The 19,461-nt window shown below is 30.0% G+C and overlaps 1 protein-coding gene across 1 annotated transcript in view; it reads right to left on the bottom strand.

Moving 5' to 3' along the window:
• Window positions 1-19,461, bottom strand: part of LOC111628011 (titin-like) — a 235,651-nt gene that overhangs the window by 171,373 nt on the left and 44,817 nt on the right. Inside the window, 31 exon segments of the mRNA XM_023371728.1 lie at window positions 191-320; window positions 9,351-9,514; window positions 9,601-9,789; window positions 9,868-10,008; window positions 10,105-10,270; window positions 10,347-10,489; window positions 10,563-10,692; window positions 10,782-10,940; window positions 11,022-11,229; window positions 11,301-11,380; window positions 11,450-11,541; window positions 11,611-11,742; window positions 13,232-13,418; window positions 13,513-13,681; window positions 13,781-13,871; window positions 13,944-14,345; window positions 14,422-14,565; window positions 14,649-14,918; window positions 14,998-15,141; window positions 15,276-15,545; window positions 15,623-15,766; window positions 16,133-16,402; window positions 16,477-16,878; window positions 16,948-17,091; window positions 17,165-17,734; window positions 17,805-17,948; window positions 18,030-18,204; window positions 18,284-18,381; window positions 18,461-18,604; window positions 18,901-19,149; window positions 19,228-19,371. Coding sequence (XP_023227496.1) covers window positions 191-320; window positions 9,351-9,514; window positions 9,601-9,789; window positions 9,868-10,008; window positions 10,105-10,270; window positions 10,347-10,489; window positions 10,563-10,692; window positions 10,782-10,940; window positions 11,022-11,229; window positions 11,301-11,380; window positions 11,450-11,541; window positions 11,611-11,742; window positions 13,232-13,418; window positions 13,513-13,681; window positions 13,781-13,871; window positions 13,944-14,345; window positions 14,422-14,565; window positions 14,649-14,918; window positions 14,998-15,141; window positions 15,276-15,545; window positions 15,623-15,766; window positions 16,133-16,402; window positions 16,477-16,878; window positions 16,948-17,091; window positions 17,165-17,734; window positions 17,805-17,948; window positions 18,030-18,204; window positions 18,284-18,381; window positions 18,461-18,604; window positions 18,901-19,149; window positions 19,228-19,371 — 5,895 coding nt within the window.

Genomic DNA, 19,461 nt, shown 5'->3' with positions numbered 1-19,461 from the left:
TGCAAATAAAAGCAATTTTATAAATTGCAAGCCAATAAATTAATTGACAGTACAAAAAAACTTTTCAGCCTATACTAAAAGAGGAATGCGAAAAATCAGATAAGAAAAAGCAGTCAGTCCAAGTCATATGAGAACATTTTGTGGTCTCTGCTGAATCCATATTATCACATGTGCACGCCCTAGCGCTTACTTTCAACTGTTAGACGAGCCGACGTTTCAGCCTGTCCACTTGCATTGGTTGCACGGCATGTGTAAATGCCTTCATCTTCGGGAAACGTCTGCCTTATGACTAATGAACAAGAGCCACCATCTTGAAACATCTGTAACATTGATGAAAAATATATATTAATTCACATAAATTAAAAGCAATGATGATTAAATAATTTTAAAATTATAATATTATATTTAGGGAGAATGATATGCAAACTGAACATATGTATATAAAATCATCTACCATTAATAATCATGCACATTAAAATCCATTTTCTTAAGATACAATTATAAATGTGTGTCACAAGATTTTTTATTTCACATTTCATAAAAGAATACAAAATGGACTGGAGATACTAATTGATTTTTAACTGAAATCTTTAAATTCTAAGTAGTGTTTTGTTCTGCTGCAAATAATTAATACTAATTGAATAATTAATTGCAATTTTCAAAGTCTATAGCTCTATCTGAAGCAAAGATAAAAAGCATAAAAATCAAATCTTTGCACATCCTATAGATATACAAAAATTTTTATAAGAAGAAAATTACTTAGCCTATGCATTAACAATTACAGTCGACCCCCTATAACACTGTTGATAATTCCATTTTATATGAATTCCATGTTGTATGAGTCACTTAGATTTTACAAATACGTGTGCCGGGCTGTGAACGGCTCACAACTTGTACAACATGGGATTTATCAACAGTGTTATAGGGGGGGGTCAACTGTACTGTAAAAATATTATTTGGAAATAAAATAATTTCTGTATTACTCTAGAATGAACCAAGAGTTGGATAGAACATAATTAAAGAGAAAAATTTGGTAGAATTTCAGAAAAGCTAAAGATTTATACCACAAAAGTATAAACTTTTCTAACATTAAGCTAAAACTATTTTAATTTCAGTCTAGTAATGAGAAATATAGGTACTATATTCTGATCCATTGTTATGTACATAAGTCAGTAGACTTGTTTGATTATCGTAGGAAAAAGTAAGAAAGCCATCTGTTACTTATGTGTACAATTTTTAAGCCACTTTTGATCTCCTCCCTTCCTTTTAGTTACATGTATATTGGTTTTTGGATTTCCCTTACATTGAATTAATGACTTAAAAAAGTTCTTTGAACTTTTCTAACTGGTAGATGATTCTTTGACCTCATCTCTCCCAGTTATGTACTGTACAATGACATACTTTTTGTTACCTTCTTAAGCTGTACTTAAACTTGTTGTAATGGTATATTTACTTCATAAATCAAAAAATTTGTTTTAACAATTATGATAAATTATATTTTTTAGAACTTTAAGTAACTATAACTTCATTCCCAAAAAATTAAAAATAGGAAGATCTTTTATGTGACAACAAATTTACATTTCATTTCTGTTCATAGTATTAAATAATTGCAAAAAAAATGTTATTGTGCTACTTTATAATAATGAGAATTTTCATTTATAGTTATATATGTTATTCTAACTTTTGGGGGTTAACTTTGTTAAATCTCAACAGCTCTCTCAGTGCTTCCCAATTTACTAGTCATTTGCATAACCATGTTGGTGTATTGAAATTGCATTCCACAAAATTATAAATAATAGTTTTTAATAATAGTTACTGTGTATATAAAATATGCCTTTCTTTCATAGTTGAGATCTGTGGACCTAGACTTATATTGTTATTAGAATGTTGAAATTAGATTTTTCTTCTTCTTCCTAATCAGATTAAGATGTTGGACTTTACAATACTTAAATTTACAAACAATAAAGGCAGATGCAAGTTTGTCGCAATAGTTATCATTTGGCAGTCCAGCAAAAGTAGATGCTAATTCAATTTTTAGCAGTATTGCTGCACTTCTGACAGCCACTAGTAACGTTTTCTACATTGAGATCTACTTTCAAGAGTTCATAAACGTCTATTAATTCTTTAGAATTATGTTCTATTCTTATGTCAATAAGAAAATAACTTAAACAAAAACAATCAAAGTGGCTACTCTTGTATGAGTAGTATGGTGCAGCAAAGAAAATTAGATCTTTTAATAGCAAAAATGTACTTCATATTTGATACTAATAAATCCTAAAATTAATAATAATCTTCTTTATACTATAAATTCTTAGTTTATATTTTAAAACTTTTATATTTCACTTCTACTTATAGTATATAGAAAGAAGTAAATAACATCTGGTAATATTTTTCTATCTAACAACAATTTGCAAAGAATAAATTTTGAATATACACATCAATTGAAAACCTGATATCTTAAGCAAATATACCTACAACTGCCATAAATGATTAATTATATATTCAAAATATAGCCCAATCATTTACAGCAGTTGTAGGTGTATTTGAATAAATTCTGTTTATAATTTAACAAGATTTGAATTTATATGAAAATATTTTATTTCTTTTACTTACATTGAAATATGTACCAAAAAATATTCAATGACTATTGTTCACCATTATTAATATGACTGATAAATCTTGGATATAATTATAATTACCAGGATGTTTTATTAATAAACACATTTTGCTAGATTTTAGCTATATATAGTAAACAAATGAATATTAATGGTAAAGAATATTTTTGTTTTCCTAGTAATAAATGCTTTCTTCATAAAAATTAAATAATTCAAAAAGTACTTAATTATGTATAGAGGACTCAAAAACTGTACATATAATTAGTGGATAGTCCCTTATACAAATAAACTAAAATGAATGTTTCAAATAATCTGAGAAGAAAAGTTAATATAAATTGCAAATTAAACAAAACCCAAAATGAAAATACTTTATCTGGAAAGATAATATTAAGAGACATGTCAATATAGTTTTAATGTAAAAGCTTTGAATATTTTTATAAATTTATCCCTGGTTTTAACTTAAGCAAATTCAGTAGTATTCACAAATGATTATTTCACTATTATTCATATGTGTGAGTTATGTATCTTTATGATCATAAGCAGTTGCATAACTTGAACTGATATTAAGAGGCAAAAGAAGAACATGCATATCTATACTCGCCCCTGTATCACTGTGGATACAGTAAACTCAAGTATTGTATAAATCTTCTTAATTTATTTATTCATAAAGGTGACATACTTGAAAGGTAACTTAGGATCAGTAGCACAAACAGAGTACCCCAAGCCCATCTATGGTTATGCTATTGATCATTAATTAATTGATGTTATTTTTTTAACTTATGTGTTAATGTAGAGAAATAATAAACTGTTCTGCTCAATCTTCTGATTATTTTTTAGGCAAAAATAGTCTTTACACACAATGAAATGAGATGAAAGTTTAAAAACTTCATTTAGCAATAATATATTAGATTCATCTTATTGATATTTGTTGTAATTATGTTTAATTTAATTAATAAGCTTAAAGCTTAGTGCAATTTTCACTAGCAAATGTCTACATAAAGTAGAATGCAAAAAAGTGAATTTTTTTTCACTCAGTAGATTGTTCCACAAACTGTTAGTGAGAATAGAGTGCTTGTGTTAAAAGCTAATTCCAAGTATCTGTTAGTAATAGCTATCTTTAGGATTCTTTTTAAAATTAGAATGTTCGTTCTTCAATGCTATGTTTAGATCATCCTCTCTCTTAGAAAACAATAGATTTCTTGACTATATTGGCATTCAAATATGTTTACCACCAATTATATAATTCTCAAAACTAAAAAATTTATTGGAAATGCCATCAGCAATTGCATAATATTCAATCTATTTTTTGCCAGTGATTCACAAGGATCAAGAGTTAGAAGTTAACCAATTATCATTCATTATATTTTTAGTACATGATGCTTCTGTTATGAATAAGAGCATATATGAACTAAGCTTAATTATAAATTATATAGACTTTTAGAAATACAATCTTTTTTTTACTAATTTGTCACATAGGATTTTTAGTTTGATAACTACTTGAATATAAATAACCAAACCAAACATCATAATAAGGAGATATTTTTATTTATTCAAAGTTATAACTAAACTAGCAAAGGTATCTGCATCTGTGAATCTGAGCCAGAATCCTAGAACAGAACTAATTTGGTTATGTTGGGTACCATTCATCACTACCCAGCTGATACAATTGTAAGTTGAGATTGTTCCTAACAAAACAGGGTAACATATAGTTTTGCTGATGCTCTGCATTAGCAAAATTAAATGGTCATTATGTGAACATTTGATCTAATGCATTTTTAAATTAGTACATCAGGACATATTGAATGAATTGACTTATTATATACTAGCAGATGAAGCATTGGCAAAAAGTAATGATGGCAAAGATTAAAATTATTAGACTATAGCCAATCTTATCCGTTCTTACCCATCAGGGCCTGCTCTAGGGGTGGATGGGCAGCATTTTGGTTGTGAATGTGACAAAATATTTATAAGTTAAATACGTAATTAATTAAAATATATATTTGTCAATTTTTTTCTGTGGGTAAAATTTGCATTTTGTATTTATTATTTTTGCCTAAAAGCTAAGAAAATAGCCATTAAAGAGGGCTTTTGGGCAAAAGGAAAGCATAAGCAACAATGTTAAATTTTGTCCCAAACCTTAGTGTCACCTTAAGAATACTGCCGATCATGCCAATAACTGTAGCTAGTGGGGGAAAGGAGTTTCTCTAAATAAAAATTAATTAAAAACTTTGGTCATTTTGGCAATTGTGCCTGAAACTGCCGATCAAGTAAACTTAAAATAGTTAATAAAAAAGTTTGCAGAACTAAAAGTGAGAAAAAGTTTCTTTTGATTTTAGTATAGTTGATGTACTTTTGTTTAGTTTTTATAGGATATAAGTTTTTTGTTTAATTGTACAATAACACATTTTTGTAATATCATTAAAAATGCATCTAGTTAACAATTTGTAACTAGGTACAGATATATTTTAATTTTTACTGTTTTGTACTACTTGATTGTTAATTTTATATTACATGTTTCTCTCTAAATAAATTAAAGGGGCAGCAATTTGTCTTTTCATCCGGGGTGACATAAATGCTTGAGTGGGTGCTGTACCCATTTTCACTGAGTGCAAGAATTAGATCCCTCCTCTTCTGAGACTAATTAAAGAATTTTTAGATGGGTCTAAAAAGATATTTGATTTCCCAGAAACACGCAAAAAACCACATCTAAAATAGTACAGTAGAAGCCGAGTTTGTCAGGGTAATCCTTAACTCTCTCCCTTTCCCCACGGGGGAGGGAATTTCAAAAAATTCCTTCTTAGGGTACATCATGAGAATGTATGTACACTAACTGTGTACCAAATTTCAACTTTCACCTTCTAACTGTATGGACTCTCCACTTATCTATATCAACCCATCTCAATTATATTATAAGATTGGTAAACAATTTCTTTATATACTATTATTAAAATCATTATACTATGAGAAAAATATAGATATGAAAACCATTATCCCCAAATTAACATTTTAAAAGTTGACAATCTAGATAAGCAAATTTGCTCAAGACTTCTATTTTTCTTAATTAAAATTAACAGACACCCAAACAGAGTTAATTATATACCAAGCCATTTATCTGTTTAGAAAAATAACACATTTTTAATGATATTCATGAAATTCAATCAACAAGAATGCCTCATTCAATATAGTGTACATATTTACAGTTGCTGATCATTGAGTTTATTTTTTATTTTTAGCATAACAAAATTATTCTAAAAAAATATATTAAATTAAAATTCAAAATTTCAGATTTTGCATCTTTATTTTTTAAGGTAGAAAATTACTATATAATACACCACCCTATCAACCATGATAATGATGAAAAAAATAAATTCAGATAATAAAATCAGCTGTTATCATTACATCATCATACAGTAAATTAATTATTTAATTAGCCAAGTTATGGCCTAAAGTAATTTTAACTGTAGATAGGTGATTAAGTCACCATCATGTATTTAATTAATTAATTTAGAATATTCTGGAAGAAAAGATCAATCTAGAGTGAGACCCAAACTCACAACTTCTCCTTATCCAGACTGCCATTCAATCTTTGCCTTCAGATCAATTAAAATTAATTTAGAAAATATAACCATACTAGTCACAATTGCCTACCTTTAGTCCAAACTATGACCCAATAAATGATAATGTCAGATTCATTATTTTAAAATTTTATATATAAAAAGAAAAATTCTTATAATATTATGTACATGTTTGCTGGATCTGTTTCTAGTATATTAATATAGCAAAATCAAAATATGAAACCAGTACTTTAATTAGGTTTATGTATTAAGTATTAAGTATTAAATTCTTATTATATAAATCTTTCAATGTATAACATTAATACTATTTTCAGAAATTCAATGTTTTAGGGAGAAAAGTATTTTAATATTTTAGAAGAGACTATTTTTACATGCCAGCTGGCTCAGATGTTGGTTTTTTTGGGCCACAGACTGAGACCCTGAGCTTTCAAATTTGTAAGAAAATTTGGTAAAAACAATCTTTTTTGCAAATATTTTGGGCTCTGAAAAACCTCCAACAGGTCCCTTGCTTACAAGAAAAAAAATATTTATGCAATCACTACTTGCTTCTTAATAAGAAATATGTGATAAATTATGCTACCTTAAATGTGATTTTATCTTCAATCTCTTGAACTAAGTAGGATTTTTTTTGTATATTGTATATTATAGAATTAATTTCCAATGACTTGAAAGTGTTATAAGTATCAATGGCCAAATGGTCACAGTGGTTAAGGCATCAGCCTACTGCTCCAAGAATCCAGATTGAATTTGGGCCCTATCCCTTACAACCTTGACACCCCATAATGGGTAAGGAAAAAAGGCTTTAGTGTCCACAAAGTAGAAAGAGCCAAAAATAAAAAAAATTAACTTCAAATTATCAAGCAAGAAAATAAAATCATAAGAATCCAAACTAGCCATTAGATTTAAATATGAGAATATAATTATATTTTTGAATGCAATAATGAATTTTTTATTGGAAGTATTATAATTTTGAAATTGAATTTTTAAACCTAAATCATGATGAGAAAAGTACATATAATGAAAATTAATCAATTGAACTGTTATCTGCTTATGACTAATTATGATTAAATGTTATCTGCTTATGTACATATCAAATGCATGATGGTATTAAACAAATTATCATAGATATTCCATTGTTTTCATAAATGGTTAAAATTAGAAATCATATGACATGGAAAATATACTTTTATGATAAAGTGCAAATACTTATCTATGCAAGTACTAATTTTCTTTAAATGTAATTTATTGATATGGTCCTTATTTTTTTAAACTCTGCCCCATGGACACTAAAAGGGTCTAATTTTTCATATTGTAGGTTTGGCCAAGCAATGAGGGATGAGGTCCAACATATTTGGGACAAACCATCTGTGAAAATTACCAGAGAGTTGCCCAGATTTGATCCTGGCTCCCACATTGGTAGATTGATGCCTTAACCACACTTGCCATTTGATCATCAGATGTAGTTTTTATGCTCATCAGAAATCAAACTTAAATAAATTCCTTATATGTATAACATTTCTGTTATATAAATAGGCATTAGATTTAATTGTTCTAAAGCAATTTAAACTCCAAAAGAGCTAAATTTTGGACTTTTATCAGATATTGTAAATATTTTTTAATATACTGTAGAGTATTGCAAGATAATTCACTAAAGAATTCTTCATATCATTCCTTTACTTATGAATGTCCAGAAAGGTGCAGAAGGAATCTTGGGTTCTGTGCAATAATACAATAATTTGAACAAAAAAAAGTTAAGTAAAGGACATAACTTGTTATAAAATCCAAATATGTATTTTGCCCTAGGTCCCGTTACCCTCTGGGTGGCCCTGTACATACAACAATGGATTTAAATCTAGATTAGGGTGACCAATGTTCCCAATTTCTGGAGACTGTTCCTGTTTTTAATATTTGATTGATTTTACAACCTTTAAATAAATCAATTTTATTAACATATAAATTGGTAATATTATATTAACAATATCAATAAATAAATAAATTTAAAAAAAATAACTGATGTTCAATTACTTTTAGACCCATTTTCACTGATTCTGAAATGTGTCCCCAGTTGGATTATAAATGTTATGGTCAACCTATCTAGATCTACTTAGAAAGTTGCTTTACAACTTGCTAAATAATTAAAGTGTTTAAGTTTGTTGGAATGCTATAAAAACAAATAATAGTATATTAACATTATTAATGTTTAGTATCTACTTATTAGTCTATGAGGAAATTTCCTAAGTGTTTTACATGATAAATATCAATCATTGGTTCTATAACTTCTTTAAAATGGTCTTTGGTTTTGCAGTAGAACATTACTCATCATCATATATCTAACTAACAAAATAGCAATTGTACATGACTTAACTTATAGAGTATGATAATGTGACTTAAATAAAAATTTTTCTACTAAGTACTTTCAGACATTTCTTGTCTGTCAGAGTTTAAATCTCATAGAATGTGTTCTGAAACTTAAAACTTAACTTCAATTCAAACGTTGTTGAGTTTCAGAATTGTTTGAAGATGGGCAATTTTTCTTAGTGCAAAAGCACTTATAATTTGGTTCAATTATCTTGCAATAATTGTATATAATATATGAACTAATTAATAAATATAATTTCAGAAATATATAATATGAAAAGAATAAATTGTTATTAAATAATCATAAATAGTAAAAGTTGTAATAATTTACAACAACCAAAATGTAAATAATTTCTTCTTTTGCTGAGTTTATTGACATTAAAAAACTTTTAAACTATGCTGTCTTTCCTACAAACAATAAGAAAGCCTTTTTCCCATGTTCAACTGGACCCACAATACAGCATTTATGTGATGATGAATAAGCCAACATAATTTGAAGATCTAACCAGAACTAATCTTGATCAGACTGCCAAGCAGTTAAGATGTCAGGCTACCACTCTGGGGACCTGAGAATGAATCCAAACAGGTCTAAAAAACCCAGCCACTCCATAGAGGGCTTTTATAATCAAGCCCAGATAGAACCCACAGAGTGAAAGAGTAAAGAAAAGAACTAATCTGAACTAGCAGTTCATAAATTATTATTCAGTCATTACTGGATTTTTAGCTTCATCTATTAAGTAATAATTTAATTACTTAACAACACATCTATTAACAGAGATTAAAAACAAAAATAGAAACATACTTGGAAATCTCTTGTTGGTTTTATGATTGCTCCTTCTCTGTACCATGTAATTTTAGGTGTTGGTGTTCCTGTTACAGATGTTACAAACCTAGCTGGAGTACCTTCAGGTACTTTCAAATCTGCCAGTGGATTTAGAGAGGGAGGTACTTCGGTCGATTCCGGCACTGTAAAACAAAAAGAAATAGTTTACCAATTATTTCTATGGTGTAAAAATGTTGTTTTTTTTTTTAAGAAACAAAACTTTCTTTACCTATAACTTTTAAATTTGCACTTGTTGTAATCATGCCAGCAGAATTTGAGGCTACACACTTATATACACCTTCGTCTTCGGGAAAGGCCTCTGATATACGGAGTGAATAAATATCTTTTTCTGTTGACATGCGGAAGTAACGAGATTGTTTGACTAGAGTGTCTCCTCTGTACCACTTGACTTGGGGTGCTATTTAAATTATAAGAATTGTCAGTATTTAAAATTCGAAAAACTTGATTTTGTTAATTAGTATAAAAAGGTACTCACCAGGTGTTCCTGATATTTTACACTGGAACACAGCAGATTGTCCCTCTTTTACAGTTAGATCTTTCAATGGATCTACAACTTCAGGAACTTTACTTTCTTTTCCTTGATCTTTAGAAGCAGCTGATTTTGGTTTAGTTGGAGCTATTAAAACATTAAAAAATGATTATTTCAATATTTTTATAATAAAAATTATCAATCTTTTTGATTATATTAATAAAAAAATAGTTTAAAACTTACATTCAATAATAACATTGGCTTGACAACGAGCTTCTCCAGCCTTATTGATAGCAACACATTCGTATGAACCTGCATCTTCATTGACAGCTTCTAATATTAACATTGTATAAAGATCGTCTTCTTCTAATAATTTGTGTGTAATGTCAGGAACAACTTTCTTTCCATTCTGAAAACATTTTTACTTTCATTATTAATAAACTAAAGTATAGAACTTATGTTATCTCAATAAAAATTCAAATTACCTTTAACCAATAGACATCAAATGGTTTTGATCCGCTCACTTTTGCATCAAGGCGAACCAGCTGTCCAGATTTTGTTGAACAGCTTTGAATGGTGCGAGTGAAACTTGGTGGTACTACTCCACCTCTCTTTTGTTCTTTTCTCTCTGATAATCAATAAAACATGCATATATAATTATAGAAATAGTAAGATTTAATCTACTGTTTATGAAAACTCACCTTCTACAACTAAATTTGCAGAGCTCTTTGCTGACCCACCACGATTTTCTGCTTTCACCGAGAATACACCACTGTCTTCTAAGTATACTTCACGAATGACCAAAGTAGATTTCTTATCAGTTGTAGTAATCTAAATACACAATTAAAAATTATAAAACAAAACGTTATGAACATTTCTTCCAAATATCATTCTGTGGATGAATATGTAAAGATTCATACCTGGAAATCTTTAGAATTTTGGATAGGGAAGTTTTCTCTAAACCAGGTGATATTTGGAGTCGGTGTTCCAGTAAATATACATTCAAATTTACCAGATTCACCCTCAAATACTCTACATGGTTGGATTTTCTTGGTGAACACTGGTGGTTTTGATTCGGGCTACAAAAATTCATACAAAATTAATTAATTTGCATTATAATCCACTCCAGAAAAAATATTAACTTATTGCAATATACTTACAACTGGTCCAGCAACTTTTCTTTCTTTTGTTTTTCCTTTGTGTTCCTGTTCCACTGTTTCTGTTACGGTTGTGTGACGGGTTATTTCTAAATCACCTTGAACTTCCTTTTGTGTTTGTTTTTGTTTAGAAACGTGAACTTCTTTACCATAAACTGTACTTTCAGGAGATGTTGGAGGAGGTTGTGGAAACTGTATTGTTTTACTGTCACTAAAATTTATATCCAAAATTTAATAAACGATAGAGAGAGCATAACGTAACAAAAATCTAACAATACTTACATTTGTGATTCATATGTCTTAGCCATATACTGTACTTGTGATTGTTGTTCCACTCGTTTTTCACCAGTTTTTTCATCATACTATAAATAATTACATATTTTATATATTTAGTATATACCTTTATAAAATGAGGACTGTAAAGTACTTACATAGATTGCTTCAGATTTATAACGTTTCACTTCAGGTTGAAGTTTTTTAAGTTCTTCCTCCTCTAATCTTTTCTTTCCTTTGATATGATCACCTTTAAAACAAGAATTTATATAAATTTTATAATAAAAGTTAGAAGTTATAAATATTTAGAATAATATACCTTCTTCGCTCTCCTGTGTGTGCCACACATCGATACGAGTTCCACCAGGTGTAAGCTTTTCTTCAAATACGTCCTCCAGTTCGCATTCTTGACGCTGATGCTGGTAAGATCTAATTTCACTGTCATACCATGCTGCAGAAAAACAAATGTGTTAAAAACTGTGTAATTAATATTCCTAAAATCCATTTCCCTTCAACAGAATTTCCTGGATGACAAAATTATACAAAAAAAATATTTTCAGTAGAAAAACCTGCCATTTCACAAAACACTCAGTTTATAAATCCTGAACAGCAGCTGAAATGATTATTACAAAGATATTGCACATATAGAAGGCATGCACAAAAGTATTCATTAGTAGAAAAGTATTGACAGAAATCATACCTATATAATCCAGATTTCCGAGTCATTGATGTGAGCAAGATAGAGAGCGTGCAAGAAGAATCGGCAGCCGAAGAATGAAGCAGCAAAGCTTTTGTAGTTTCTTCAGAATAATCATTGGTTAATTGGCGAAAGATATTTACATCTTCTCAGATTTGCTTGGCATAATTCGTTAACATGCTTCATACTTTATTAGTTTTATGTTTGATTTTTAAAACTAAGTATATATATAGATATATAAATTGTTATTGAATTTGTGTATTTGAGTGTAAGAGGAGGTTTGTATTAATTGTATGTAAGTGATAATATCTAATATTGCATAGGAATTCCAGTTCTGAGTTCAGATACGAATTGTTTAGAGGTAAATTTTCATCGATAAAATCTATAGGTTTTCATTTGCTGTATCAATAATGATGTAAAGATGTGTAGAATACCGAACTCTGTCTGTATACACATCATAATTAAATTGATCAGCATTGAAACACAGAACATGCAGTAGTAATTTCATGTTGATATAAGTAGTGTTTCAAAGTTGATTTATAGGAATCTCTTCATCATTGTAATAATGTTCAATAATCACACTTAAAATACAGAGAGGAAGTATAATAAAATGTCTTCAGATAGGTCAAAGAAACACACACTTAGATAATTTTGTAGTAATTGATCCTTAGTTGTATAAGTTTAAAAATATATGTAATTATGTTTTATGATACTATCAAACCCAACTAGATCATCAGTTTTTATACTTTCTCTGATGGATTGAAAGTATTCTCCTTATGCCATGAGGATGGTCATCCAACTCCTTTTGTAAGAATTTTTAGTTTAATTTAATCCAGTACAATTCAGTTTTTAAAAAATTTATATAAATAATTAATTTACTCCTTTTTTTTAATCAATATTTTAGTCAGATGTTTTGACTAAGTGTATGTGTTTTGATTTTAAATGAAATTTTAATTAATAATTTTTAATTATATATATTAAATTGATGTTTAATTTTAGCATAAAGTTTTTAAATAAGCTTTTAGAATTAATTTTGATTAGTCATAAGCAGAGTTCTGTGTTTAACTGAAAAGAGAAGCAATAGTTGTTTTGCCCGTGCAACAAAAGTTGTTAATGTCATCTTAGTTGTATGCATGAAATATTATAGTGTAAAACATTGTATGACTCGTACAAGCATCAACACACACTCATCCATTCACACGCAGACTACACTTAAAGATTAATGTTGCAGCCTTCCACTTACGTCTCGGAGAATTTTTCAAAACGAGTCGGTAGTCATCATGTCGTGGTCTTACTTCTAATGTTGTCCAACAGCATGCCTCTCCGACTGCATTTCTGGCATAGACTTCTACTTTACCTTGATCGTATTGTCTAGCTTTTGGTATGTCTAAGTGGTATATGCCATCATATGTTAACTTATAACGTGATCCCTAGGATAAATTGTGAAGAATTTATAAATTGTTGACATTATAAATATAATGAAATTATTATATAATTGATGATAATGGATGTAATTTTACTTACAGTGACGACAGTGTTACCATTGAGAACCCACATAATACGTGGTCTTGGATAACCGGTTACACGGCAGCAGAATTTGGCCCACTCTCCTTCAACAACGTTCTGTGGCTCTGGTTTCATAACAAATACTGGAGGTGCTCTTTCTTGTGGCACATCTTCTGGATATTCCACTCTTTATTAAAAATAGTATTTTAGTTTCTTTTCAAATACTATCTAAACTCATTTTTTCCTTTATATTCAACAGTTAAATCTTATAGTAATTATATTTTACCTTTGCCAGGATGCTTCCATTTCTGCAATTTTCTGCACACCACTTTCCATTTCTTTGGGCAGTTGTGTTCCATAAATCAATGGTGGTTTACCTGTTGAGAAAGATTTTGAATTATATAACAAATAATTCAACAATATTAAAATTTAAAATAATTTGAATATACCTTTGCATTTCAATGTTGTTTTAGTTGTATCCTCCCCTAATTCATTAACAGCTCTTGCAACATATTCACCAGAATCTTCAGCATATACATAAAGAATATCAAGAGCAACAAATCCAAAATCATGAGTAGTTTTGAAACGATGACCTGATCTCAATGGTTGTCCATTATGATACCATTCAACCTTCAGTTTTGGATCATTGATCGGTTCTAATCTGCACTCGAAATGTGCACTATCTCCTTCGTGAAGATTTTCTTGTGGTTGGATCTGTGTTATGAAACGAGGAGGTTGCAAAGGTGTTTCTTCACTGGGTGCTTCGTATGCTGGTGGATATTCCAGATCCCTGAGTTTTTCTGCAGACATTCCTTCTGGAAGTTGACTATCCATAATGATATCTCTCTTACCTGAGTAAAGATGAAAGAAAATTATCAATAACAATAATTTATACAAATACATTAAGTTATTATTTCCAAAATTTACTTTTGATTTTGAGAACTGCTTTCGTAGTATCAGAGCCATATTTGTTAGTGGCACGACAGAGGTATTCTCCAGAATCACGAGGGAACAACCAATCAATTTCAAGAACAACAAAACCGAAATCATCAACAGTGTGTACACGAGTGCCTAGAAAAAAAGCAAAAATAATTTAAAATTATAAGCATTAATATATTTATAATAACAATAATAGGGGTGTAACAAATGTTTACCTGTTGTAAGAGGCTTGCCATTTAAGAACCACTCAACTTTCATATGTGGATCACCAACAGGTTCCAAACGACAATCAAATCTTGCAGAATCTCCTTCAACCTTATCAACCAAGTCTTGTATTTGAGTAATAAAATGTGGAGGCATCTTTGCACCTTCATCGTATATAACCTCTTTTGTCTGATACATTGATTCTTCTAATTTCTGCAAACTTTCAGTTCCAGATCGCCATTCATGGGGAAGTTGTGGTTCCATAACTACAGATTGTTTGACTATAACAAATATTTTACTTTAAAATTTGTATCAAAATTAAATTCTAAATTTTTAGGAGTGAATTTATAACTATCATACCTTTTATTGTTAATTTAGCAGATACTGTTGCTTCTCCAATTTTATTTATTGCTTTACAAGTGTATGTTCCTGAATCTCTTGAGTAAACTCCAGCAATTTCCAAAATTACAAATCCAAAATCGCTGATAGTTTTTACTCTTGAACCTGTTGGCAAGTTTATTAAAATGTAAAAAATTTCATAAAAGAATTACATTAGCTCCATTTCATTTTACTAAGCTGTTTTAAACCATTAAACATAAAAATTGGAGCTATTTTAAGGTAAGTAATTCATGCAATACCTGTGATGAGAGGTTTGCCATTATGGAACCATTCCACTCTCATTGATGGATCGTTAGTAGGAACGAGTCTGCATTCAAAGTGAGCCAAAGCATTTTCTGGTAGTGTTTGATCTTCTATAGGCGTGAGAAATTTTGGTGGTTGAGAAACATCAACATCCATCCATTGTTCCGCTAATCTCTTGTCTGATATTTCTTCAAATTTGGCAATTTTCTCAATTCCAGTTTCCATTCCCTCAGGAAGTTGGGTTTCCAAAATAATGCTTCTTTTGCCTTTTATATTTATAAAATATTTAAAAATCATAAATACGTTATAGATTTAAGTCACAGTTATTAACATTAATACTCACCTTCACATTTAACAGTACATGTGGTAACGGCTTCACCAACTCTGTTTGTTGCTCTGCAAGAATATAAACCGCTGTCTTCTGGATATACAGGACTGATCTCCAGGACAACAAAACCAAAATCATGAATGGGACGAATACGAGTACCTATTGGTAAATAATAAATTAGTTATGATATTGGGAATTTTAACTGTTATTATTATTTAGGACTGTCCATGAATTATGTAATGTAGATATGTGGGTATGCAGATAACTGTTATTATGCATTACATGGGATGGGAGAATGATTCATAAAAATGTTACATAATGCTAGGATCTCAATCCTTGAAAACAGAAGGATTTATTTTTGTTTCTGAAGAGTGTTGCATAGCAAACTGGATTGTTTGTCACTGCTTTGTATATTATACATATAATTAATACTGTGTATTATTCCTTAATACAATTAAGAGGATTGATCAAAGATATGAAATATGTAATTTATGGACAATTTCTTAGATTAATTATAAACTTTACCAGCTCGTAAAGGTTTTCCATCTCTAAACCATTCCACTTTCAGTTCTGGATCATCTGTTGGAATAAGTCTGGCTTCAAGATGAGCATTTTCACCTTCTCTTAAATTGGACAGATTTTCTAAAGGAACTGTGAATCTCGGTGCTTCTCTTCTCTGATCATCAACATACTCTCTACGAGAACGATATAATGATTCCTCTAACTGCATGATTCTTTCATTTCCTCCTGCCATTTCTGGTGGTAATTGAGGGTCTAATATGATTGAACTTTTTGCTATAAAAAGAAATAACTTCAATTATAAGTAAATGTAATAAATTTTATTAAATAATAAATTAAATGCAACATACATTTACAAATTAAACTTGTTTTAGTAACATCTGTGCCCAGTCTGTTTGTTGCTTTGCACATATATTCCCCACTATCTTCTGCATAGCAATAAAGAAGGTCCAAAATGACAATTCCAAAATCATGGAATGTTCTAAATCGATGGCCCGAGCTTAGAAGTTTTCCATTAAAGAACCATTCTACTTTCATGTTAGGATCGTTTATTGGTGTTAACTGAGCTTCAAAATGAGCACTTTGACCTTCAACTAAGTGTGGCAAGGGCTGGATTTGTGTAACAAATTTAGGTGGTTGATTTATGCCCTCTACTGAAATTTGGCTTCGATACTGGGTGTATGATCCTTCTAACTTGGCAATTTTTTCCAAACTCTGTGGCTGTAACGATTCTCTAAATATCTTTCCATGACCTATAATATATCATATTAAAATATGTTTATAGATCCATAAAAATCTATATAGAAAATAAGAAAATTTACCAGAACATTCAATGATACATCTTGTTGTATCAGATCCAAATTTGTTAGTGGCAACACACACATATTCTCCACTGTCTTCCACATGGACGAAAGATATATCCATCACAACATATCCAAAATCACTTAGAGTCTTAATACGAGAACCTAAATACACAAGAAACAATGTTTTAATATGTGCATAATATTTTAATAACATGTGCTTTGATATAAAACTTACTGTGTCTGAGTGGTTGTCCATTGTGGAACCATTCGACTCTCATATGAGGATCACCAACAGGAATTAATGTGCATTCAAAATGAGCACTCTCTCCTTCTTTCAGTCCAACCAAACTCTGTAACTGAGTTGTGAAACGTGGTTTCTGTCCTCTGGATATATCTACACATTCTAGATTTACTGTGATTTCTGCATATCCCCATTTGTTAGTGGCTCTACATGTGTATTCACCAGTATCTTCAGGATAAACGCCAAGGATTTCCAACACTACCATGCCAAAGGCATGAACAGTGCGGATACGATGACCTACTTTTAATGGTTCTCCTTTGAAAAACCATTCTACCACCATAGTTTGGTCACCAGCAGGAGTTAATGTAGCTTCAAAGTGTGCAATGTCTCCTTCTGTTAGATTTGTTAAGTTCTCAAATCGTGAAGTAAATACTGGTGGTTGACCGACTTCTTCAGGACCCATTACATCTACTTGTCGTATTAAAGCTTCTTCTAATACCTGGATACTTTCCAATCCTTTCTCACCTTCTGGATGAAGAGTTCCTTCATAAATTGTGCTTTTGCCTATTTAAAATATACACAAATTTAGAATATATTTCTAAAATATACATTTTTCATTTTGACTTAAACTTACTGATGCATGTAATAGTCGTTGTTGTGAAAGCTTCTCCCTGTTTGTTAAATGCCCGACAAGTGTATACACCACAGTCTCTAGGCCAAAGATCCGATATGTCCATAACCACTTGCCCAAAGTCATTGGTAAACATGAAACGTGATCCTGTAATTTCAAACATTCTTTAGATTTGCACAGTAACATTATATTGACTTTAAAAAGTCCATTATTTAATAAATTATTTACCCAAACTAAGTGGTTTTCCATTAAAGAACCACTCAATGCCAAGTTTTGGATCAGCAGCAGGTTCTACTCTACATTCTAATCTTAATCCTTCTCCTTCATTGACTGTGAAATTGGCTTGAAGAGGCACTACAAATACTGGTTTTGGATATTGAATTTCTGCTTCTTCATACGGTACCTAAATTTAAATCAGCCATTTAAAACCACTGAAATTTCTTTAGATTGCCTTTTATAAATTTACGATAATGTGCATTTACTTGATATTTTGTCATGTAAGCTTGGTCAACTTCCCGAACTTTTGATAATCCTTCTTGGCCCATAGGATGTTGAGTGGCATATATGATGTCATCTTTGCCTTTAATATAAAAATTTATGTTTTAGAAAAGTTTTTTAATGCATAAAAAATATTTCAAACACTATTTATTTTTATTTACCATGAACTTTTAGCGATCCTGTGGTGACGGCTTGACCTTTGTTATTTGTTGCTCTGCAAGTGTATATACCAGAATCTTCCGTGATTACATAAGATATGTCCAAGGTAATAAATCCAAAATCATTTTTCACAGTAAATTTGGTAGCTGAAATTATTAATGAAATTTAATTATATTCATTCATATATATTTAAGTTATATAATTCTTTCTGCCCTATAGATATTGAGAGATTTTTTTCATGCCCATTACAGTTTTAACTAACCTAACAATGGAGTTGCTGAGCGTTAAGGAATGAGGTCATCATATGTGAAAATTTCTAAAGATTTGACCTGGACTCAACTTTTGATCCCTCAGAACAGCAGACAAAAATACGAGACTGAATGATTGAAGTAAGCACTTCTATCATTCAGTCTCGTAAAATGATAAAATATTTAATTCTTACCAGCTGGTAAAACTTTTCCATTAACCAAGAACTCAATGGTAAGTGTTGGATCTCTAGAAGGTTCGACTTGACATTCGAAATGTGCCGATTCTCCTTCTCTTAATTCTAAATCATTCAAATGTGTAATAAACACAGGAGCTTCATATTCAGTCTCAGGATATTCAGTATGGACCAACTGAACAGATTCTAATTCTTGGATTTTAGGCAAACTTTCAGGATGTTGTGATCCCAAAAGAATACTTTCTCTTCCTATTGGAATAAAATTAAATTTAAATATCACTTATAATCTATACTTTTCTATTGAGTTCATATAATGTAATATTTTACCTTCAACTTTTATGGTACATGTGGAAATTGCTTCGCCAACTTCATTTACAGCTCGACAAGTATAGATACCAGAATCATCTGGTCTACCACTAATTATATCCAATGTTACATATCCGAAATCAAAAGTTGTTCTTATGCGTGTACCTGATTGAAATAAATTTGAATCATTTATAAATTCTCTATATTCTCTATTTATAATTTTTAATAAATTCAATTATTATTAAAAATATATTT

Source organism: Centruroides sculpturatus, unplaced genomic scaffold, assembly GCF_000671375.1.
Source record: "Centruroides sculpturatus isolate CEXI.00-Female unplaced genomic scaffold, Cexi_2.0 scaffold545, whole genome shotgun sequence".
Taxonomy (NCBI): Eukaryota; Metazoa; Arthropoda; class Arachnida; order Scorpiones; family Buthidae; genus Centruroides; species Centruroides sculpturatus.
The sequence above is the reverse complement of the archived record's forward strand: the minus strand, read 5'-3'. Positions and strand labels throughout refer to the sequence as shown.